The following is a 19,814-nucleotide window of genomic DNA, read 5'->3' on the forward strand; positions in this document are numbered from 1 at the left end:
CTTGGGATTCTCTGTTTCCTTCTTTGTCTCTGCCCCTCCCCCGTTTGCATTGTCTCTCTCTCAAAATAAACTTAAAAAAAAAAAGTCAACCCCAAAAGGTTATATACAGTACGGTTCCATTAGTATAACATTCTTGAAATGTCAAAATTATAGAAATGGAGAACAGATTCGTGGTTGAGCAGGGGCTCAGGAATGACGGAGTGCAGCCTAGATGGAAAATGGGTGTGATTCTAAAAGGGCAACAAGAGAGATCCTTGGAAGCATTCTGTATCTTCAGTATGGCCACGGTCATACAAGTCTACAAGGGTGATAAAATCACGTACACCTGGCAAAGGAGTAGCCGATGTAAGACTGCTGGGATCTGAATGAGGTCAAAGGAATGTATCAATGTCAATTTCCTATTTTGATTTTGTACTGTTACATTGGGGAAGACTGGGTGAAGACTATGCGGGTCTCTATTACTTCTTACAACTGCATTTAAATCTACAATTATCACAAAGGTTTTAAAATGGGTGAATTGAATCTCAATTTTTTTTTATTTTATTTTTTTAAGAAAGGCAGTGTGTCCAGCCACAAACACATGGTGATTGATCTAAGTTAGTTCTTCTCAGCAAGACATTCAGAAAATGGGAGTGTGTTCCTGGTTGTTACCATGGTGGAGGCACACTTTTGGCAATTAATGAATGTTAGATTACCTGCGCTCCACAGGACAGAATTGCACAAGAATCAGACAACCTCCCCCACTGAACACACTCCCAGATGTTCAGGATGGGTCACACACACACACACACACACACACACACACACACACACACAAATAATAACATATTTGCTACAATTATCTGAGCCTAAAAGTTAACCCCATTTACAAATAAAAGTAATTTGGGTATAGTTTTAATGTACACTGAATTATTGCACTGACAGAGAAGTGATTCTGCCTAAATCAGCTCCCTGAAAAAGGGTATGAACAATAGGTATGAGATACCAACCAGATCATGAAGGACTAAACATGTAGACTTGTTCCTCCATTTGAACGGAGTCCAAGTCCTGAGGCACTTGGGCGGCTGGATAATGTTGGGTAAGTTACTTAACTCTGAGTTTATCATCATGAAAAGGGAGATTACAATAGCACTCATGTCCTGGGTTCTTTTTGAGAAGATTGTCACAGTCATCCAGAGAGGAAACGTTCAAATCTAGCCCCCAGTGGTAGCAGGGGAGTATGGTTGGAGAGGTGAATAAACTCATGGCCAGGTCTTGGGTCATGGATCAAAGGTACATAGGTCAAGGATGACAGGCGGGTTTCTGGCTTGGGCAACTGGGTGGATGGTGGTATGTTTAGTGAGACAGGCAGTACAAAAAACAATAGTGGGTTTTAGGGGGGAAATGAGGAGTTTAGTTTTGGAGATTTTGTCTGGGGTGTCTGTGGACGAGTCCAGTAGGTACTAGTATACACACCTCTGGGCTTAGGAGTTGTGTTTGGGTTATAGGTGGACTGGGAAGCATCAGCATGGAAGGGAAACGGTGAGGTGGGTCAGGGAGCTCAGAGAAGGGGCGCAAGAGCAGGGCCCTGGGGTCTGTTTATTCCCTGACGTTCAGTAGCTGGGCAGAGAAAGGGCACCCCTCAGGACAGGAAGGCTGGAGAACCGAGGTCAGCACGTGCAGCCACGCGACCTGGACCCGGCAGTTCCGGGGGTGGGGGGCGTAGCGGGGGGGGGGGGGGCGAGGGAGGCAGTACGAGCCCACGCAGCCCTTTCCGGCGCCCTGGCTGCCACAAGCTGGTACGGCGGCCGAGGGGGCCAAGAGCCCGAGGAGCGGAGGCGGAGGGACGCAGGGAGAGACCTCGCTCCGCAGTCGGCCGAGCCGGGGCTCCTGGAAGGCGCGCGGGCTCCACCTGAGCGCCCAGGTGAAGCCAGGCCAGTGTGCAGGGCAAGGCGGCTTTCCTGCGCCTGGTGTCCCGGGGTTTCCCGGGATTCCCCACGGGAACCCGCATGCCGCTCGACCCCACAAGCCCAGTAGGACACCCGAGGCGGCCACAACCCTGTAACTCTAGCTCCGGGGCCGGGAGAACCGCCTTCCGGGAGCCCCGCCCCCTTGTCTTTCTTTGTTTCCTCGTCCGAAGATCTCGCGACAGTTAGGCGGCAAATCCCGCGAGCGCTGGCCGGCCCGGCGCTGCGGCTCTCGCGGTGTTTGCGCGAGACTGCCCCTTTCCTGCTCCCCCGCCGGCCCGCCCGCCTTCCTCCCTCTCCCCGCCCGGCCTCCCCCGCCTTCCCCCGCGGGCCCCCTCCTCGCAGGGATACTATGGTCGCCGGCGATGGACGCCCCAGCTGCAGGTCAGTTTCCGCCCGCGGCCGCGCTTCCCCGCTCCGCTTGCCCGGGCCTGGCCGGCGGGCCGCGCGCCCCGGGCCCGCTGCCTTCGCCCCGGCCGGCCGGCCTGCTCGGGGCCCGCCGCTTGCCCGAGGCCGCTGCTCGGCGGCTCCGGGGTCGGGAGGGGCCGCCTGCCTTCCGGCCGCCCCCGGCCGCGGAGCCGGGGTGGGGGCGGGGTCTCCCTGCCGGGGGCTCGCGCCTCCGCGGGTGAACCCCCGCCGCTCGGCTGAGCCCCTCCCTGTGCCGCGGGCCCCGGCCCGGAGTGGTGGTGGGGGGAGGGGAAAGCGGTCAAGGCCGGGCTCTGGTCGGCCGGTCCCGGAGCACCCACTGCGGCGCGGGTCCCCCCCACCCCCCACCTTCGTCCTCCACGGGGGAGGACGCGCTCCCGCTCCCACAGTGGGCCGGGGTGCTAACGCCGAGGGTCCTGCCCACCCACCGCGATGAGTCTGCACAAAAGATCCGCAGGCTCTGCTCCCGGGAACGCTGCGAGCTGGGAACGCTCCGCGGAGACCCCCGGGTCTCTGACTTCTTGGTTCGCTTCACTCTCCTTTAGGGGGAAATTCTGTTGTTCGTTTGTACTTTGGGTCTGCAGACCTGGCAGGGTCTTACCGGACAAGTTTCTTGTTTTCGTGTGGTTTTGATTTTATCCATGTTGCCCAACAGTCTGTAAAAATCTCTTTCGATTATTTGAAAAAACAAAAAAAAACAAAAAAACAAAAAAAACAAACAACAACCAAAAAACCCCAACCCTTGTCATTGTGGCGTTCTCAGAGTGTTCTGTCTGTACTTAGCATTTTTCAGGACAGGGCCTCCCCCAAACAAACGCCTGTACATCATTTAAATCATTCTTATTTCTCCTCTCTGGGTATTCTTTGTTGCCACCTTGCAGGAGTTCGTTACTTCAGCTGTTTTTATGTGACAAGAATCATGCTTTGAACTTTGTTGTCCAATACAGTGGACCCTAGCCGTGCGTGATTATTTAGGTTGAAATTAATTAAAATTAAGTTTTAAAATTCATTTCCTCTATGGCTATGGCTGCATTTCAGGTAGCCACATGTGGCTGATTGGCTCCCTTATTGGACACTGCAAATAGGGAACGTTTCCGCCATTGCAGAAGATTTTAATGGACAAAGCTGGTTTCTGTTTGTTTTCACTTTGTATTAAGGTACTTAGTAGCTGTGTTTCATGAAACTATAATTTTTTTTTTTCAGGATACGCCTTTGAGTACCTTATCGAAACATTAAATGACAGCTCACGTAAGAAGTTCTTCAATGTACCTAGACTTGGAGGCACCAAGTATGGTAATGTTGCTTAAATTTTCGGGGTGGGGGGGAGGGATTTAGTTTCCAATAATAAAACTGCATTTGTTAAGCTCAGCTGAAGAAATTTTAAATTTACTCCCACCATGTTGTAACAGGTAAGCCTACACATACCTGTAACATTTTAAAATCTCCTGTTGGGACTTTTGTTTGAGGGAGGGTATAAGTCCATATCTTAACTTCTCATTTAAAAATGTAAGTTCATTTAGCAGGGGTTTTTTTTTTCCGCAGAGAAACTATTTAAAAAACAAAACAAAACCTGACTGATGATATTCTATACCTATCATACCCATGCTTTAGTTTTTCACGTGAACAGTGCCCACCATTCTTTACCTGCTGTACTTGAATCGGAACCGTCAACAGGGCCCGCTGATGTGAGTTGTTCTCCAGGGCATGGCTTGCCCTGGCCTGTGCACCAGCACCGTTGCCAGACCTTTGCAGGTGCCTGACCACGGTCAGACCCTTCACTGAGAGCTCAGAAGACTGAATTTGCCTCAACCCTAGGGTATCTGATGGAAGTCTTGACTCTATGGACAATTGAAAACTGAACCAGCCAATGAAGAGAAGACCTGTTTGGAAGAGTGTTTTTTGTTTGGATTTTTCAGTGAAAACTACTGAAAAGATAAATGCGAAATCGATTGCAGTGCGTTTTGGAGGGAGCTTTTCTTTTAATCTTTTCTTCTTATAGTCTTTAAGAAGATTGCTTTTGTGATTTTCCTGTAGATTTTGATGTGTCTAAATATTGTAGACTGCCACTGGCAGTTTTTTGTGTACATCATGAGAATATTTCAATTTTTGGAGAAGGAACCTATCTTAGAACTAGGTTGCCTTTTAAAAATAAAAGGTTCTCCAAAATGGGAGCAGTACCCTTTACCTTACATCTTTGGGTGCGGTGGTTTGTATTAGGAGAGGCTGGTGGTTTTCTTAGTGTCGTATGTCTTTAATTCACATTTCTTTCATTCTTTCAGTGATGGTGAATTTTTAAATCTTGAACAGGGAACAGCTAAAGTGCTTATGTATAAGAAAGATCTTCTATTTCCCTTTACTTTCAAATATCTAGTGATTCTGGCCTAGAAGTTTCTTAACCCATATTTTATAGCTTAACGATTGAAAGAACATATGTGCGGATATTTTAAAAATTAAGTATGAATTCTTTCTGTGGATAATATGTGGGAATGTGCCCATTTGAAAACGGCCTGTATTTCCAAAATGCAGACAATCAGTAGGAAACTATCAAAAATAACTAAAATGTTTTGAAAGAGAATGGTTAATAACACAAAAGCTAAATTTTCTCTGGAAAATAAGTTTTCGTGGCCATCCGGATAACTGAGTTCCAGAACACCGAGGTGTTATAACCATGAAAAAAATAATAAAACACCTGTAAATACAAATGCCTTCAAAACAGAAATTTGGTTTTTATTTCCATGGGATTAAAGCTCTGTTTTATTCACGGAGTGGTTATTAGGAAAGGTTTATTAATAATTAGTACCTTCTTAGTCCTCACTTGGGGGAATAAAATCGGAAAGAAGTGACTTGGGAAGACAGGAGTCGCTTCAGTGGAGGGTTGTTTTGCTTGTTTATCATCAGAACAAAGAGTCTTTGTTGCACTTCTGGAGGGACCATGTTGGATGGCCTTCCAGAGATGTGCTTAGGGGACCCCGCTTTGTAGTCACCGGGGTTTGGGACCACGGTCTTCTCTGCTCCTGTCCCTCATTCTGATGCCTGCCAGGTGGAGCATGACAGCTGTAATGACTTAACTCTTGCGAGCCCCTCTCCTGAGCTCCCTGCATGCTGTGTCAGGAATGCCTGCGTCGAGCTGAGAACCTGCTGTACAGTGACTTCAGCAAACAGGTGGTTTCTCCCGTGTAACAGGAACTCTAGATTTGGGCAGACGGGGACCTTATAGCACCAGTGCCAGCAGGGATCCAGGCTTCTTTTTTTTTCTGTTTTGCCTTCGTTGTTTTGGTCACAAAGAGCCGCTGCACCTCCAGACATTGTCCATGTCCTCGGCAGCTTGAAGGGCAGCAGAGGGAGAAAAGCCCTCTGCTTTTGCCTGTATCTCCTTGGCCAGGTCGGTGGCCCCTGTCCACTTCGGGGAGGCTGAAGGTCAGAATAGGTGGCTTTCCGGCTTTTACAGTAGATGCGGCAAGGGAGAAAGGGTTGAAGTGGTTGGGGAGTGAGCCAGCCTGGATTCTTCCTTACTCTGTCTGTCTTTCCATAGAGCACAACATAAATGACTTCACTTCTGTGGGCTGTTTTTTGTTTTATTGCCGTTTGATCTTTTTGCTTCCCAGGTTTATACTCATGGTGTCTTTATGGAAGTGGACACATCCTGCACATTGATTTCACTTCGATCTTCTATAAGTTCCTTGGCAAATCGCCTTTTTAGTGATCGGGAGCTGCCTGTCAGGCGCTCCGATGCACAGACTACAGCCTTCGAGATTTTGAGTAACTCTGTTACACATCTCTGGATGTTTCCAAGGAGGGGAGAAATCACTGTTCCCTGGGACAGTCGGACTGCTTTCTGAAGGAACTAGGACTTGAGTTAATACTGAACAGACGGGTCATGCAGGACAGTCAGCACATAGGGAGTGAGAACGGTCAGCAGTTAATAGAACAAACGGAAGGGGAAGTGTTGAGGAAGGGGGAGGACAGTGCAAAGACTGGCCTGGCGGTGGTGAGTGTTCCAGAGCGGCTGTCGCTGAGCACGGGGTGTTCGGCTGGAGTAGAGCCCCGGGCCCCTTCTTTATTTCAGGCCAGCTCATTCACCCTCTTTCCCTTCCTGACTGCTTCACTACTGTCCTGTAGTAGAGCCGAGGCTTACTTTTCCACATCCTAACCTAGCCTCTGAAAAAGCCTATTTTTTAGGAGAGTTTTTATTGTTTATAAGAAATTAGACTGGGTATGAGAAACGCAAGAAGACAACACTTCAGGCAGTGCAGAAACTGTCATTTTAACCTGTGGGTACAGATACATATAAATGTGCTACTTTTAAGAGAAATACGGTGTGTGTGGTTTCGTAACGTTTTTTTGTTTGTTTACTTGCTGTATCATGAGCATCTTTCCATGCCTTGGAATACGAGTATCCCTTGCTATCTGATCCTCTGGTTTCTGAGTCTGGGAGCGTGAGTTCAGGTAGCAAGGATACCTATACTCCTCAGCAACCTCCGGCGGCTGCACCGTACTGCCTGTGTGAATGCATAATAGTTTGGTGAGCTTCTCACCAGCTCTTCCCTATTTATAAATAAAGCTGCTGTGTGTGTGTGTGTGTGTGTGATATTTAAATTTTGATGCAAGCTTGTCATTAGCTTCATTGGTTTGAAAGCGTGCCATTCCCTCCACCTTCATCAGCATTTTTCTTTTTCACTGTGTACTGCGTGTTCCAGGCTTTACCCTTGATTTAAGGAACAAAAACTCAAGGAAAGATGTGGTTTCCACACATCCAAAGACGAAGGAAGAAAGCCGTCAGTCCTCACGGGAACCAGGATTTCTAAAGCCAGAGGCTGTTCTTGTCACTTGAAGGCTGCCAGTCTTTTTATCTGTGTTTCTTTTTGAATGTCTACCCTCTGGTCGTCTGTAGCCCACTTACTCATTTTATGTGATGCCCAGTGTAGCCGCTGCTGGTCATTACATTAGGATTGTTTTACCAGCCAGTTAAGACTGTACCTGTGGCTGACTTTTTCCGCCTATGGTTTTAACCTAGCTTGGCTGGCTTGTCACAGGTCTGTTGCTGGAGTAGTTCTCTTGCTAGAAGGGACACAAGTCCGTGTTTTCTGATCTTGTCTCTGCACTGGACTCTGGAAAGGGCTGTGAGTTGGGTTAGCAGCAAAATAGTTTGCTTGTAAAGTTTACACACGGTGCAGAACTTTCTGAGGGTTACTTTTACCTAACATGACTTTTGTTATGACTTTTGTACCTGACTATTGTTCAGGTACAGCTGCGTATTCACTCCCCCTCCACATTTTGTCCAAGGGCCTGTTGATTTTAACTTTGCTTTTGCTGACGTTTTGTGTTCTAGATTTGGCCTTTTGGGTGGCACAGAACAGACCCCTGCTACCTCAAGTGAAGAAAGATTTATCGTAATAGTGCAGAGCTCCCTGGCCGGTGAAAGGTGGCTGTATCTGAAGAAAATGCACATGGGCCAGAATTGAGGAAGTTCTTTATTTTTCCTCTCAGGGCTTCAGATTTCTGCCCCCTCAAATCTTCTGCCCCCTCTGCTTCATTGCAACCCAGCGTCCTTTGCCCACTAACTTTAGATGTGGCCCCAAATGGCAGCCTCAGTCTCTAGGTTAGCTCTTAACACCTTTCTGGTCACTCTGTGTCCTGATTGCAAATCCCTGGGACAGGGACATCATTGTCCTAGGGTATTTTTTTCTCCTCAGGCTGTAGGTCACTGACCTGTCCGGCCCTGGCTCTCGCTTGCGCGTGGCAGCCAGGGAGGTCCTGGGACACACAGGGCCGTCCGCACCACGGGTGGCGGTTTGCACAGTGTCACGGAGCGTGTCTGTTGGGTTAGCAGCTGGTGCCGGGTTGTGTGCCTGCCAGGGGTGCCTGAGGACAGTGCATGTGTGTGCGCTTTCCTCCATAGTAGGTGCTGCTTTTCTTATTTTCTCCACCTTGTCAGTTAGTGGGCGAAAATAGTCTTGAAGAAGCAGGAATCTTCTCTCTGCCTTCTTAAATTTCATTCATGGCAGTAGTGTGTGCGTGTGTTTTAAAGGTCACAGTTCTTTATTGGAAATCTGTCCCGCCTAGTACTAGTTAGAGACAGAAACGATACCTTGACTCTAATCAGACACAGATAGGAGTTAATCCTGTTGCCAGATCTGAGGGGGTTACAAGACTTCGTAGAACTGGTCCAGGCCTCTGGCCTTGACCAGGGTTTTTAGGTCCACCCCCTAGCCACTCCAGTGGGTTCTCCACCCCCTTAGCCCTCTTTCTCAGTCTGGACTGCAGTCTAAAGTACTGGGGCCTGGCTGGCTCAGCGAATAGAGCGTGAGACTCTTTAAAGTTTATTTGCTTATTCAGAGAGAGAGAGAGAGAATCCCTCTGTCAGCGCAGAGCCTGACACGGGTCTCGATCCCGTGAATCATGAGATCACGACCTGAGCCGAGATCACGAGTTGGACGCTTACCCGACTGAGCCCCCCAGGCGCCCCAGGCATGTGACTCTTGTTCTCAGGGTTGTGAGTTTGAGCTCCATGTTGGTACCCAGAGCTTGCTTTACATACATACATACGTACATAAATATTATTTATATATATTATATATATATATACATATATATATATATATCAGGCAGAGGAGTAGAGTCTGGCCAGGAAACACAGTCCTGCCAGAAGGTGTTAAGGACTGGAAAGGATCTAAAATTTACCCTCCTTTCAAGTTAACAAGTTAGCCTGACGTACTTTCATAGATGCTGACGGAAGACACGAGACAGAGACCACGGGTGGCTTATTACCCACAGCAAAGCGGGATCCCTAGTACCAGCATGCAGGCCCCCGTTCTTACAGGTGACTCTGAAGAGGGCCAGGTGATGCGCGCACACGGAATGGTTGTGTTACAAAACGGGAGCTCGGACTTAGGGAACCCAGGTCTGTTGTAATGGAGAGTAGGCATGCCTGCCCTTTGCTCCAGAAGGAGGCGCTGTCTGTCTTCCAGGGCTATTCACTGTTTCACCGTTGTTTAAAGAATAGTCTGGAACTATTACTGCGTGTGCTCGAGAGCCATGCTGGAATGTGAGGCGGGAGACACAGACGAGCGGAATGGTGTTGAACTAGTCCCGGAGAGTTTCAGGAGGGAGGGATGAGTAGCCGTGTCGAGTGTTGCTGAGAGGGGCTGTTTTGCTGGCGTTCGAGGATAGGAATCGGATTGGCGTGGGCTGAACAGTGTGTGGAAGTCTAGAGAAGCGGATGATGGGAATCTAAGTGACTCTCAGAAAGCTTCACTGAGAGTTTGAAGAAGGAAGTACCTGGAGGCCGTGTGTGTGTGTGTGTGACCTGGAGCTAGAGGCTGTTCATTGGAAGGACCCGAAAGAAAGGGCCAGATCGCGGGCGAAGGAGACGGGGTGACGGATGACTCAGGGTGCTGAGGTGTGCCCGCAGGGACGGGAGGCAGAGCTCCTCCAGAGAGGTTGGCACTTAGTGGGAGCTGCGCGGCCGTCTTCTTGGGGCAGGAGTAACCCCGAGGTGGCCGTGCGCGTGGGTGCAGCGGGACGGGTTGCGGTGGGGTGTGGGGCCGGGTCTTGGACGAGGAGAGTGGACGACGTGCGGATTATTGGGGAGACCGGGGAGACGGGCATGAGAGACGCGGCGGAACCTCTGGGTGAGCAGGGAGGACCCAGCCGAGGCTGCAGCACGTATTCACGCTGCTTCCAGTTTATCCCGTTACTGTGGGTTTCTTCTTCTCTCCCTCCTTCACGTGTCACCGCCATTAAAACCCCATCGAGCTGTTTCACACCCCCTGGAACGGGTATTCCATAAAAAATAGATTAAGGACCTTCGTACATTGTTGGAACGTACAGTGGTGCAGCCCCTTTGGAAAACCACTTGGCAGTTTCTTAAAATGTTAAACATACATGTACCATATGACCGAGCAATTCTATTCTTAGGAATCTTCTCAAGACAAATAAAAACAGTTATCCACACAAAGATCTGCAAATGATCCGAGTGGCGTTATTCACGATGGCTAAAAATTGCAAACAACGTAACGTGCTACTGCGTGGACGCGCTCGGGAGCACGCTCAGTGAAGGAAGCCGGACACCCTAAGAGACCTGATTGTATGATTCTGTCAGTATGAAATGAGCCAGAGACAACAGAGCTAGAGACAGAAGTGGCTGTGTGGTTTCCTGAGGTGGGAGAGGAGAGGACAGGGACTGCCAATGGGTGGGAGGGGCCGATGGAGTGATGAAATGTTCTAGAACAGGTGCTGATTGTACAACTCCGTAAATCTAGGATTGAATTGTGTGCTTGGAGAGGGTGATTTTCACGATGGGCAAAATATGCCTCAGTAACATTATTTTTTTTAAGTTTATTTTGAGAGCGTGTGAGCAGGGGAGGGGCCGAGAGGGAGAAAGAGAGAATCCCAAACAGCCTGCGCTGTCAGCGCAGAGCCCCATACGGGGCTCGAACTCACAAACTCTGAGATCATGACCTGAGGCGAGATCAAGCGTAGGACGCTCAACCGACTGGACGAACCACCCAGGCGCCCCACCGGTGATGTTATTTTTGAAACAGAAAGAAGAGTTCTTAGGAAAGTGGTGTGGGGTTCACTGCCCGAAGGACACGTTGGTGTTTTGGCGGCCGCTAGGATGAAAGAACGAAGGGGCGAGTGAGTGGGGGTCTGGGAAGCGAGTAGGGCCTGAAGTGCGAAGGTGAGGGGGTCCGTGGGTGGGCGGCGCGGGGGACAGAGAAGGTGAAGTTCCACCGTGTTGGAGAACCGCCCGGGTGAGTGGGGATCAGAAAGGCCCTGAGGTGCGCGGACTTTAATTAAAGATGGTTTGGTCGGAGCAGGAGTGTGCACGTGGAGGGGGTAGGGAGAAAGGGCAGGAGACCCTGGGGGCCTTCCTGAACTTTGCACCTGCTTCAGAGGGGGGGTGTGGGGTTAACTAGAGCGTCTGCACCCGGGTTTCCACACCAGCTAGGCTACCCGCTGTGGCTGTGGCTCTGGCTCTGGGCTGTCTACCTAGAGGCTCGCTTTGAGGATTGAACGAGATGACGTAGGCAGAGCGCCTCAACCTCTCCTTGGTGGGTCCTAAATAAATAACTGCATGTGTCATTGTGAGAGTAGTTGAGGAAGAGAATTGTAGGACTTTTTACTGCCTAACAGCCCGAAAGCGTCGTGCCTAAAGGACGACGTGTGTAAACACGCGTTAACCTCTCCTGGCTCCTGGGGGTCAGGACCTGAGGGTGGCGCGGTTGAATGGTTGTGGCCGGGGCCTCTCAGGAGGTTGGGGCCGGAGGGTTTGCCCCCGGGACAGTGCAGCCCCGCTCGCACGCTGGCCCCGGGCCCCGGTTTTATCCCTCACGGGCCTCTCCTCGCTGCCGCGGGATTGCCCTCGGAACGGGCTTTGGCTTCCCCCGGAGTGAGTCCGGGAGAGCAAGGCCGAGGCTGGAGCACTTTCGTAGGTGGCCTTTGAAGTCCGTGCTGTCGCCTCCGCCACGCTCTGCCGCTCACACAACAGCCGGTCTCCGGTGTGGAAGGTGGCGCGACAGTGGATGCCGGCGGGGGGGGGGGGGGGAGATCCTAGTACCGTCTTGGGGACCAGCTGGAAGTGAGGCCGGAGAGAAATGAGCATTTGTTTCTGTCGGAGGGACGGGTCGGATGCGCCTGTCTTTCTCACAGTCGGCCGCTGGTACTTACTACAGATTCAGGCAGATTTGCAAGTTAGTGCTTGTTAGTGACAATTGTCCAGTTGATGTTTGTGACTCCTTTTGTTTTTAAAGCACTCTTACTTGACAGCTGCTTTTAAATTTAATGTTAACGTTCAAATGATGAACGATGAATCAAAAACCTGGAGGTCGCTAAGATCATGACTAAACAGTAGCCCCTTGCTCCGCCCTCCATTTCTGCTCTGCAGAGATCTTTCGTTCCCATGGTTATTTCTCACGATGATCTCCTCCGCGTTACTGAATCGCCTTGCTTATATAGCTGTTTTCTTTTTCTTTTTTTTCTAAAGTTTTTTTTTTTTTTTAAGTAATTTCTACACCCGACGTGGGGCTCAAACTCCCAAGCGTGCGATCAAGAGTCACTCTACCAACTGAGCCACCAGGTGCCCCTGGTTTTTGATTTTCCAGTTTTAGACTTCACTAACTTTCTGTTGGGGAAAATAAGAAGTTGGCACTTTTATTTTCCATATATCCCATGTACTTCTTAGTTATTACAGTTACAATTTTTGGCCAAGTCTGTAGTCCACACTTAGGTTATCACGGCTGTAAATGTTCCGGCCAGGCCACGTAGCAGGTGATGACTGCGTCTCGTCTCTTGCGACTTTGTATTTTTTCCTGGAAGTAATGATGGTCTTTTTTTGTTCACTGAGTTTTCTGAGTCTTTGTCAATAATTCCTCTCCACAACTTCCAGAAGAACTCTACCCTCTACCCTACCCTTAGGTGGCCTGGCAGTTAATTTTTCCCCTTCTCTCTCTCTCGTTTTTTAAATTTTCTTCTTCTTATTTTTTGTTATTTTTTGAGAGAGAGAGAAAGCATGAGCAGGGTAGGGACAGAGAGACAGAGAGACACGGAATCTGAAACAGGCACAGAGCCTGACGTGGGGCTCAAGCCCACAAGCTGCGAGATCAGGGTCTGAGCTGAAGTCAGACACTTCACCGACTGAACCACCCAGGCTCCCCAGTTTTCTCCTCCTCTTGGCAGCGTCCCCCCCCCCCCCCCCCCCCCGGCCTTGCTCTTTGCCCCACGGGACACTGACCGCAAGTCAAGCGACTTGCACGGCCACAGCCTGGCCCAGAAGGGTCCCCATTCTTGCCTGTGCCACAGACCCACATCCCGGACCGTGTGCTTTTGTGTTCCCCTGGGGAGGACGGCGTCTGGCGCCTGCACACTTGATTGAGGGCTGGCCTGCGCAGAGAGCTCTAGGTCGGAGACCATCCTCACTGGGAGCTCGGAAAGCTCTGTCCCGTTGCCTCTGAGCCCCTCACGCTGCCCCTGGGAAGGCCCGGGCTGCCTGCGGCCCAGTGCTCACCTTGCCCCTCCTCTGGGTCTGTCCATCCTCCCTGCGCTGTCTTCGTGAATTTGTTCGGTTCTGCTTCTCTCTTTGTTCCTGTTCGTAATTTTATCTCTTTATTATTATCTCAGCGGGTTTCAAAGGAAATGGAGATACTTCGCTGGAGTTTGTCACATGTTGTTACAAATGTGATTAAATGCTCTCTATGAAGATCTTCAAACAAAAAATATTCCTGATACTGTTTTTCCAGAATAATTAGCCATATCCAAGACTGATCTTGTGTATTTGCTTTTGTGATGTTTCCCTTCTCATTATTTCCAAATGTTCTAATAGAAAATTTTCTCCCCTGCAGTTCTCTTGATTTGGGGGTCTTTGTTCTGTTTCTGACTGAGGTAGGATGAGAACTAACATTTCTCCAGAACTACTCTTTGTTGTAGGGTTGAGGGCTGCACGTGAGCCTGATGCCCACATCTCTGTTAGATGTCTGGTGTTCTGTTGTCAGGCAGAACACGAATCCGCTCAAGTCCCTGTCCTCAGGTCAGACCTATAGTAAGAGCGGATACAGGCTCTCAGTCTTGTGTTTCTGGCCGTGTGGCCCTTGTCTCTTCCCTTACAACTTCTTTATCTCTAACTTGTGGAGTTAAAATCTCAATCCTAAAAGTAGGGAGAAAACAGTAACCCAGTATGTATTTGTCAGCTCCCTATTGACATTTTGCCGATCTTTTGTTTAAAATATTTCACCATTTGTGTAACCTATATCTCTGACCTTTGAAAAGGACCTTAAAAGGTAATACTCTCAGTAGGGTTCCTGGGTGACTCAGTTGGTTAAACGTCTGATGTCAGCTCAGGTCATGATCTCATGATTCATGAGTTCGAGCCCCATGTCAGGCTCAGAGCCTGGAGCCTGCTTCCGATTCTGTGTCTCCCTCTCTCTCTGCCCCTCCCCCGTTCATGCTCTGTCTCTCTCTGTCTCAAAAATAAATAAAACGTTAAAAAAAAAAAAAAAAAAAGAGTCAGATACTTAACCAACTGAGCCACCCTGGTGCCCCTCAATGGGAATTTTTAAAAATTTGTTAAAGACTTTTACACAGTTTAGGGATGTTTTAATTATTGTATTTAATTCTGATTTTCTGTGCTTTTCAGTTTTTCTTGGTCTTCCCTGAATATTAGATACTTGTCTGGCTCGTGTACCCAAATCAGTGCAACTCTTGTATGAAGAGTTTCTTCAGAACCTTGGCTTACATATAGGAAAGTTGAATTTATAGAAAGCCTGGTATTAACGTGAACAGTGTTTTCCTCCGTGTTTACTCAGTTTTTTTTAATTGAGAAAACAGCGCATCCCTGTCTTTAACTTTTTGCTGTTGTGATTTTTACAGTACGTAGGTAAGACTGTTCCCTTGTTAATAGTGATCTTCTCTCCTGAATCAGATGTCCTGCCTTACTCAATACGGGTCCTGTTGGAAGCTGCTGTGCGGAACTGTGACGGCTTTCTGATGAAAGAACAGGATGTCATGAACATCTTAGACTGGAAAACCAAACAACGCAATGTTGAAGTGCCCTTTTTCCCAGCCCGTGTTCTTCTTCAAGATTTTACGTGAGTGGTAGAGCATTTCCTTTTTATTTATTTAAAAAGTATTTATTTATTTAAAGGGAGAGAGAGAGCATGCGCTGGGAGGGGGGTTGGAGGGGGGGAGAGAGACAGAGAATCCCAAGCAGATTCTGAGCTGACAGTGCAGAGCCTGATGTGGGGCTCGAGCCCATGAACCATGAGATCAGGACGTGAGCTGAAATCAAGAGTTGGACGCTCTACCGACTGAGCCATCCAGGCCTTCTGAACATTTCCTTCTTAAAATTCAAACTCCGTGATGGTTGGCTCTGCAGTTTTTAATTCTGAAGATCAGTCTGTAAATTTAAAGAATTGTCTTTTCTAAACTAAATAAATTCATTAAAAAGTAGGCACTTGTTTCTTATACACTCTGTCGAAAAACTCTTTTTGCTGAACTGCCTGCTTGTCTTTAGCTAGCGAGTGGCTTGTCAGACTTAGCACATCCAGAGATTGATTGCCCAGCAGCCACACCTGTCCCTTTCCAGGTCTCTTCTGTCATAGGAAATGCCCTATAGCCTCCATGCATGTAGGGCAGAGATCCAGGGGTTGACCTTGACCCCTCTCTTCCCACTGTGTGTAATCCACGCTGTCCACAAGTTCCACGGACTCTACGTTTCAGACGTGTCCTCTTACCATTTCCACCACTATCCTGGTCCTGGCCCCGTTCTCTCTTACCTGGACTACAGCTGTTACAGTCTCTAGCCTGTGTCCCTGCTTGCACACTTCCGAGTCGGTAGTTGTCTTTGCACAGCATGTTGTGATTTAATTAAAAATGTTAACTAGGGCCGCGTCATGCCCCCGTATACTAGTGGGTTTCCGTCACACTTAGAATTCAAGCGAAAACGTTTGACCCCGGCTTGAAAGACTTTGCCTGATCTGGGTGTCCAGGGATTAGTAATTGGAAGAGTTAACCTTCAACTGAGTTTCAAGGGAGGTATAGAAGTTAGCTAGATAATTAAGAACATCTCCTTCACCCCCACCCAAGTCTGGTTCGTGTGCCACTGCTTCGTACCCTCTGTTTGCTGCCGTATTAGTCCTTGTGTTACTGTTGTGCGGACTCCTGAGAGGAGGCGCTGTCTCTTTCCAGCCTGTGTCGTTGGTGTCTGGCACCCTGCAGGCATGTGGTGAATGCTTGTTGTGTGGTCAGCCGGAGATACGTATGTCTCGTGGAGAGCTTTGGAGTAGTAGACAGGCACTGAGAGGAAGGGCATGGGGCCAGGGCGAAGGGAGGGAGCGGGGTGTCAGAATCTAAGACAGGGAGAGAATTCCGTAGACAGTTCTTGAAGTTGCCTCACGTCTCTAAAAATCATGTCTCGTTATTTTTGGTGTGTCTGCCCCCAAGCACTCAAGTTCTCAGGTAATGTTTAATTCTCATTAAACAGGATTCGTCTAACTTTGGGTAACAAGTACATGATCTAACACGAATGCAAACCAGAAAGGGATACTTTCAAATGTAAAAGTGAATAGATGTGTATTATTTGAGCATACGAAAGAGGAGCGTGAGCCATACTTTTCATTTCTTTACTTTGTAGTGGAATACCAGCAATGGTGGACTTTGCTGCTATGAGGGAGGCAGTGAAGGTTCTTGGAGGCGACCCTAGGAAAGTCCACCCTGCCCGTCCGACAGATCTCACAGTTGACCATTCTTTACAGATTGACTTCAGTAAATGGTAAGAGCAGATACTTGTGCAGACAGCCAGCCCGCTGGGGCTGTGTGGTGAGAAGAAGGGGAGTAGAGACAGCGAAGCCTGAGTACGGGGCGCGAGGTAGTATCCCCTCGTGTATGAAAGGAAAAGCTGGTGAAGTGTACGTACTGGTGCATTTGTTTAACTCAGTCTGAATTTCAAATGATACTCATGTTTGTAGAATTCTGCCATTTTTGATAGAGACGTTGGAGCCTAGAACCTGCTTTGTGGAGTGCCCATCTGAATTCATCTTCATTTTCTTTTGTTTTTTAACCTACTTGGCCTTCGAGAGAGAACCTAAAGATGTGAACCATGAATGTCTTTAGGTAATTGGTGATTAAAATCACAGAGCTTGCTAAAACTCCGTTTCCTTCCCCTGAAATACGTATGTTCTGCGTGAAAGGTCCCCGTGACCAAGGTCAAACTGGAGAAGACCTGATTGTGTTGCGATGTGCTGGCTTTTGCTTTCTCACCCCCTGGAGCCTGGTAGCCAGACGGGATCGTCCCAGCCCCTGAGTGCTCTCGCCCTTGAGATTAGCACTGTGGCTCTGTGCTGCTCTTGAGTTGATAGATGGGAAAAGGACCTAGTTAGGTGTTTGCTAGAAGCTCGATTATTACGGAAGTGTGTGAGATGATTTTATTGGGCATGCGGAGTTGTGCTGTCATCTCCGTAAACTTAAATGACCTATTTGAGTTTTTTGTTTTTGTTTTATTTTATTATTACTATATTTTTGCAATCTGAGATTTGCTTTTGAAACCTGAATTAAATGCCGTATTAACATTGAACAACATTTAGTTAATTCCACCTACCATTGCCAAACTGTGTGCGTTTTGAAAAGCTACATTTGTGTCACTTTCCGATGGTTTTATTCTGTTTCCTCTTTTGGAATGCTAGTGCAATACAGAATGCTCCAAATCCTGGAGGTGGTGAGCCGCAGAAAGCAGGAAAGCTCTCTCCACTCAAAGCGCAGCCTAAGAAGGCTCCCTGCAGAGGCCAGACCGCCTGCCGAGGATCCTGTGATTCTGGAGAACCAGGCCGGAGCTCAGGAAAATTTTCTTCGCAGATTGAGAACACACCCATCCTATGCCCTTTTCATTTGCAACCAGTGCCTGAGTATGGGATTTTCTAAACATACTGATCCGAGCCAGGTTATGTTTTAGTTAAGGAAATCTCACCAGTCTCCTTCCCTTCTGTCCCTGTTAGGTAGCCTCACTTCCATACGTGTGTTTCCTGTTGTGCTGAGAGAAGCAAAGTTAATTAAAATGGTAGTCTCTGAAGACCAGTACCTACTTCTCCTTAGGAAGAACAGAACCTTTCTGAAGGTTTTTCTGTAAATATATTTAATTTTTGTGAGTAATGCAGGCAGAAGAATGGGATCTCGTCTTAAACTTTGAATTTCTTATTTTAGTGAATTTGTACCATTCGTGTGCTCACTATACGTTCATGTTTCTTTTGTGAATTCCCTGTTTATAGTTTCAGACTTCTTGCTTTTTCCAATCGCATAAAGAGCTCGGTGTTAAGAATATTATGATTGTTGTAGATTACAAACTTAGTGAGCCTTCTGAGGTAAATAATTGCCTGTATGGTGCCGTGGGAAGTAGTGGACCTGCCCAGGAAAGAATTCTGTTCTTAGGAGTTGATAAAATTTCCTAATAGGTAATTTTTTTAAAAAAAACTATACTTCAGTTTTTATATGCTATGAAATTTTCAAAGTTGAACTCTTACTTTTAAGAGTTGTTTTACCCCATTGTCAAGAGACTGTCAAAATTTTTTTAATTTATGGGGCACCTGGGTAGCTCAGTTGGTTAAGTGTCTGACTCTTGATCTCAGCTCAGGTCTTGATCTCAGGGTCGTGAGTTCAAGCTCTGCGTCGGGCTCCGCACTGGGCTTGAAGCCTACTTGAAAAAAAAAATTTTTTTTTTTTTTTTTTTTAGTTTAGTTAAAAAAAATGACATACTTTTTCAAATTTTAAAAATTTTAACACATTTAAGATTTAAAATAGCTAAGAAAAATATCGACACATACTTTATCCTAAGCACCACTGATACGTTAAATTGGATCTTTCAAATTCTTGGTAGTTGTACAAGTTGGCGCTCAATGTTTAATGAGGCCTCCAGTCAATAGTGACCTCTTCCTTGCTAAGAATTCAGGATGATCCGTGGGTCCTTTGCCATCAGGTTATGACAGTTTTATGTAATCAGTCCTTGTTCCTGCTACCTAGTTGTCCTGATGGTGAGATACGGGTTGACTTTTGAGATTAACATCTCTTCTTACACAGAAATCAGTTTCCTGAAAAGGAAGACTTCCTGATTCAAACACCGTTGATTTTTTTTGGACTGCCTTTTTGTAATTGGCACAGTACAAAGTGCTGAGATGGTCTGTTTTTAATTAAAAATCCAATCTGTTGTAACATTTCCCCTCAGTTTTGAGTCCAGATTATACAGCATTCGGATGGGCTGACTGTGGTCCCTGGCCGTATGAACATAGTGGCTCTTCTGTGCACGTCGGTGTCCCAGGGAGGTGTTTCTCACAGGCCCAGCCAGAGAGCTGAGAGTGTACACTAGGCCCTTGAAACTGCCGCCTAACTCGAAGTCCGGCTCTGAGCTAACGAGGGGGGTGCTCTGGAGCCTTGCTCGCTGTGGGAACTGAGCTGTGCTCCCTGAGCCCTGAGAAGAAGCACATAGACATGCACTGTGGCTTCGAGTGACCATGCAGCAACATGACCTTTGTTTTATTTTACTTATTTTTGTTTATTTTTATTAATTTAAAATGTTTATTTTGAGAGAGCGTGGGCAGAGGAGAGTCAGAGAGAGAGAGAATCCTGAGCAGGCTCCGCAGTGTCAGCACAGAGCCCGGCACAGAGCTCGATCTCATGAACTGCAAGACCGTGACCTGAGCCGAGATCAAGAGTCGAACGCTGAACGGACTGAGCCACCAGGCGCCCGTCTGTTTTTTTGGTTTTGTTTTGTTTTGTTTTGTTTCAACGTTTATTTATTTTTTTGGGGACAGAGAGAGACAGAGCATGAACAGGGGAGGGGCAGAGAGAGAGGGAGACACAGAATCGGAAACAGGCTCCAGGCTCTGAGCCATCAGCCCAGAGCCTGACGTGGGGCTCAAACTCACAGACCGCGAGATCATGACCTGGCTGAAGTCGGACGCTTAA

At 47.9% G+C, this 19,814-nt stretch overlaps 1 protein-coding gene across 1 annotated transcript in view; it reads left to right on the forward strand.

The window, feature by feature from the left end:
* The first annotated feature begins 2,173 nt into the window (after positions 1–2,173).
* IREB2 (iron responsive element binding protein 2) overlaps positions 2,174–19,814 on the forward strand; it is a 45,180-nt gene continuing 27,539 nt past the window's right edge. The window contains exons 1-5 of the mRNA XM_086711791.1: positions 2,174–2,330; positions 3,576–3,665; positions 14,788–14,953; positions 16,498–16,635; positions 17,546–17,764. Of these exons, the coding sequence (XP_086567917.1) occupies positions 2,312–2,330; positions 3,576–3,665; positions 14,788–14,953; positions 16,498–16,635; positions 17,546–17,764 (632 nt within the window). The 5' untranslated portion in view covers positions 2,174–2,311. The remainder of the gene's footprint in view (positions 2,331–3,575; positions 3,666–14,787; positions 14,954–16,497; positions 16,636–17,545; positions 17,765–19,814) is intronic.

This window comes from Puma concolor, chromosome B3, assembly GCF_028749965.1.
Source record: "Puma concolor isolate L17-30 chromosome B3, mPumCon1.1.hap2, whole genome shotgun sequence".
Classification (NCBI taxonomy): domain Eukaryota; kingdom Metazoa; phylum Chordata; class Mammalia; order Carnivora; family Felidae; genus Puma; species Puma concolor.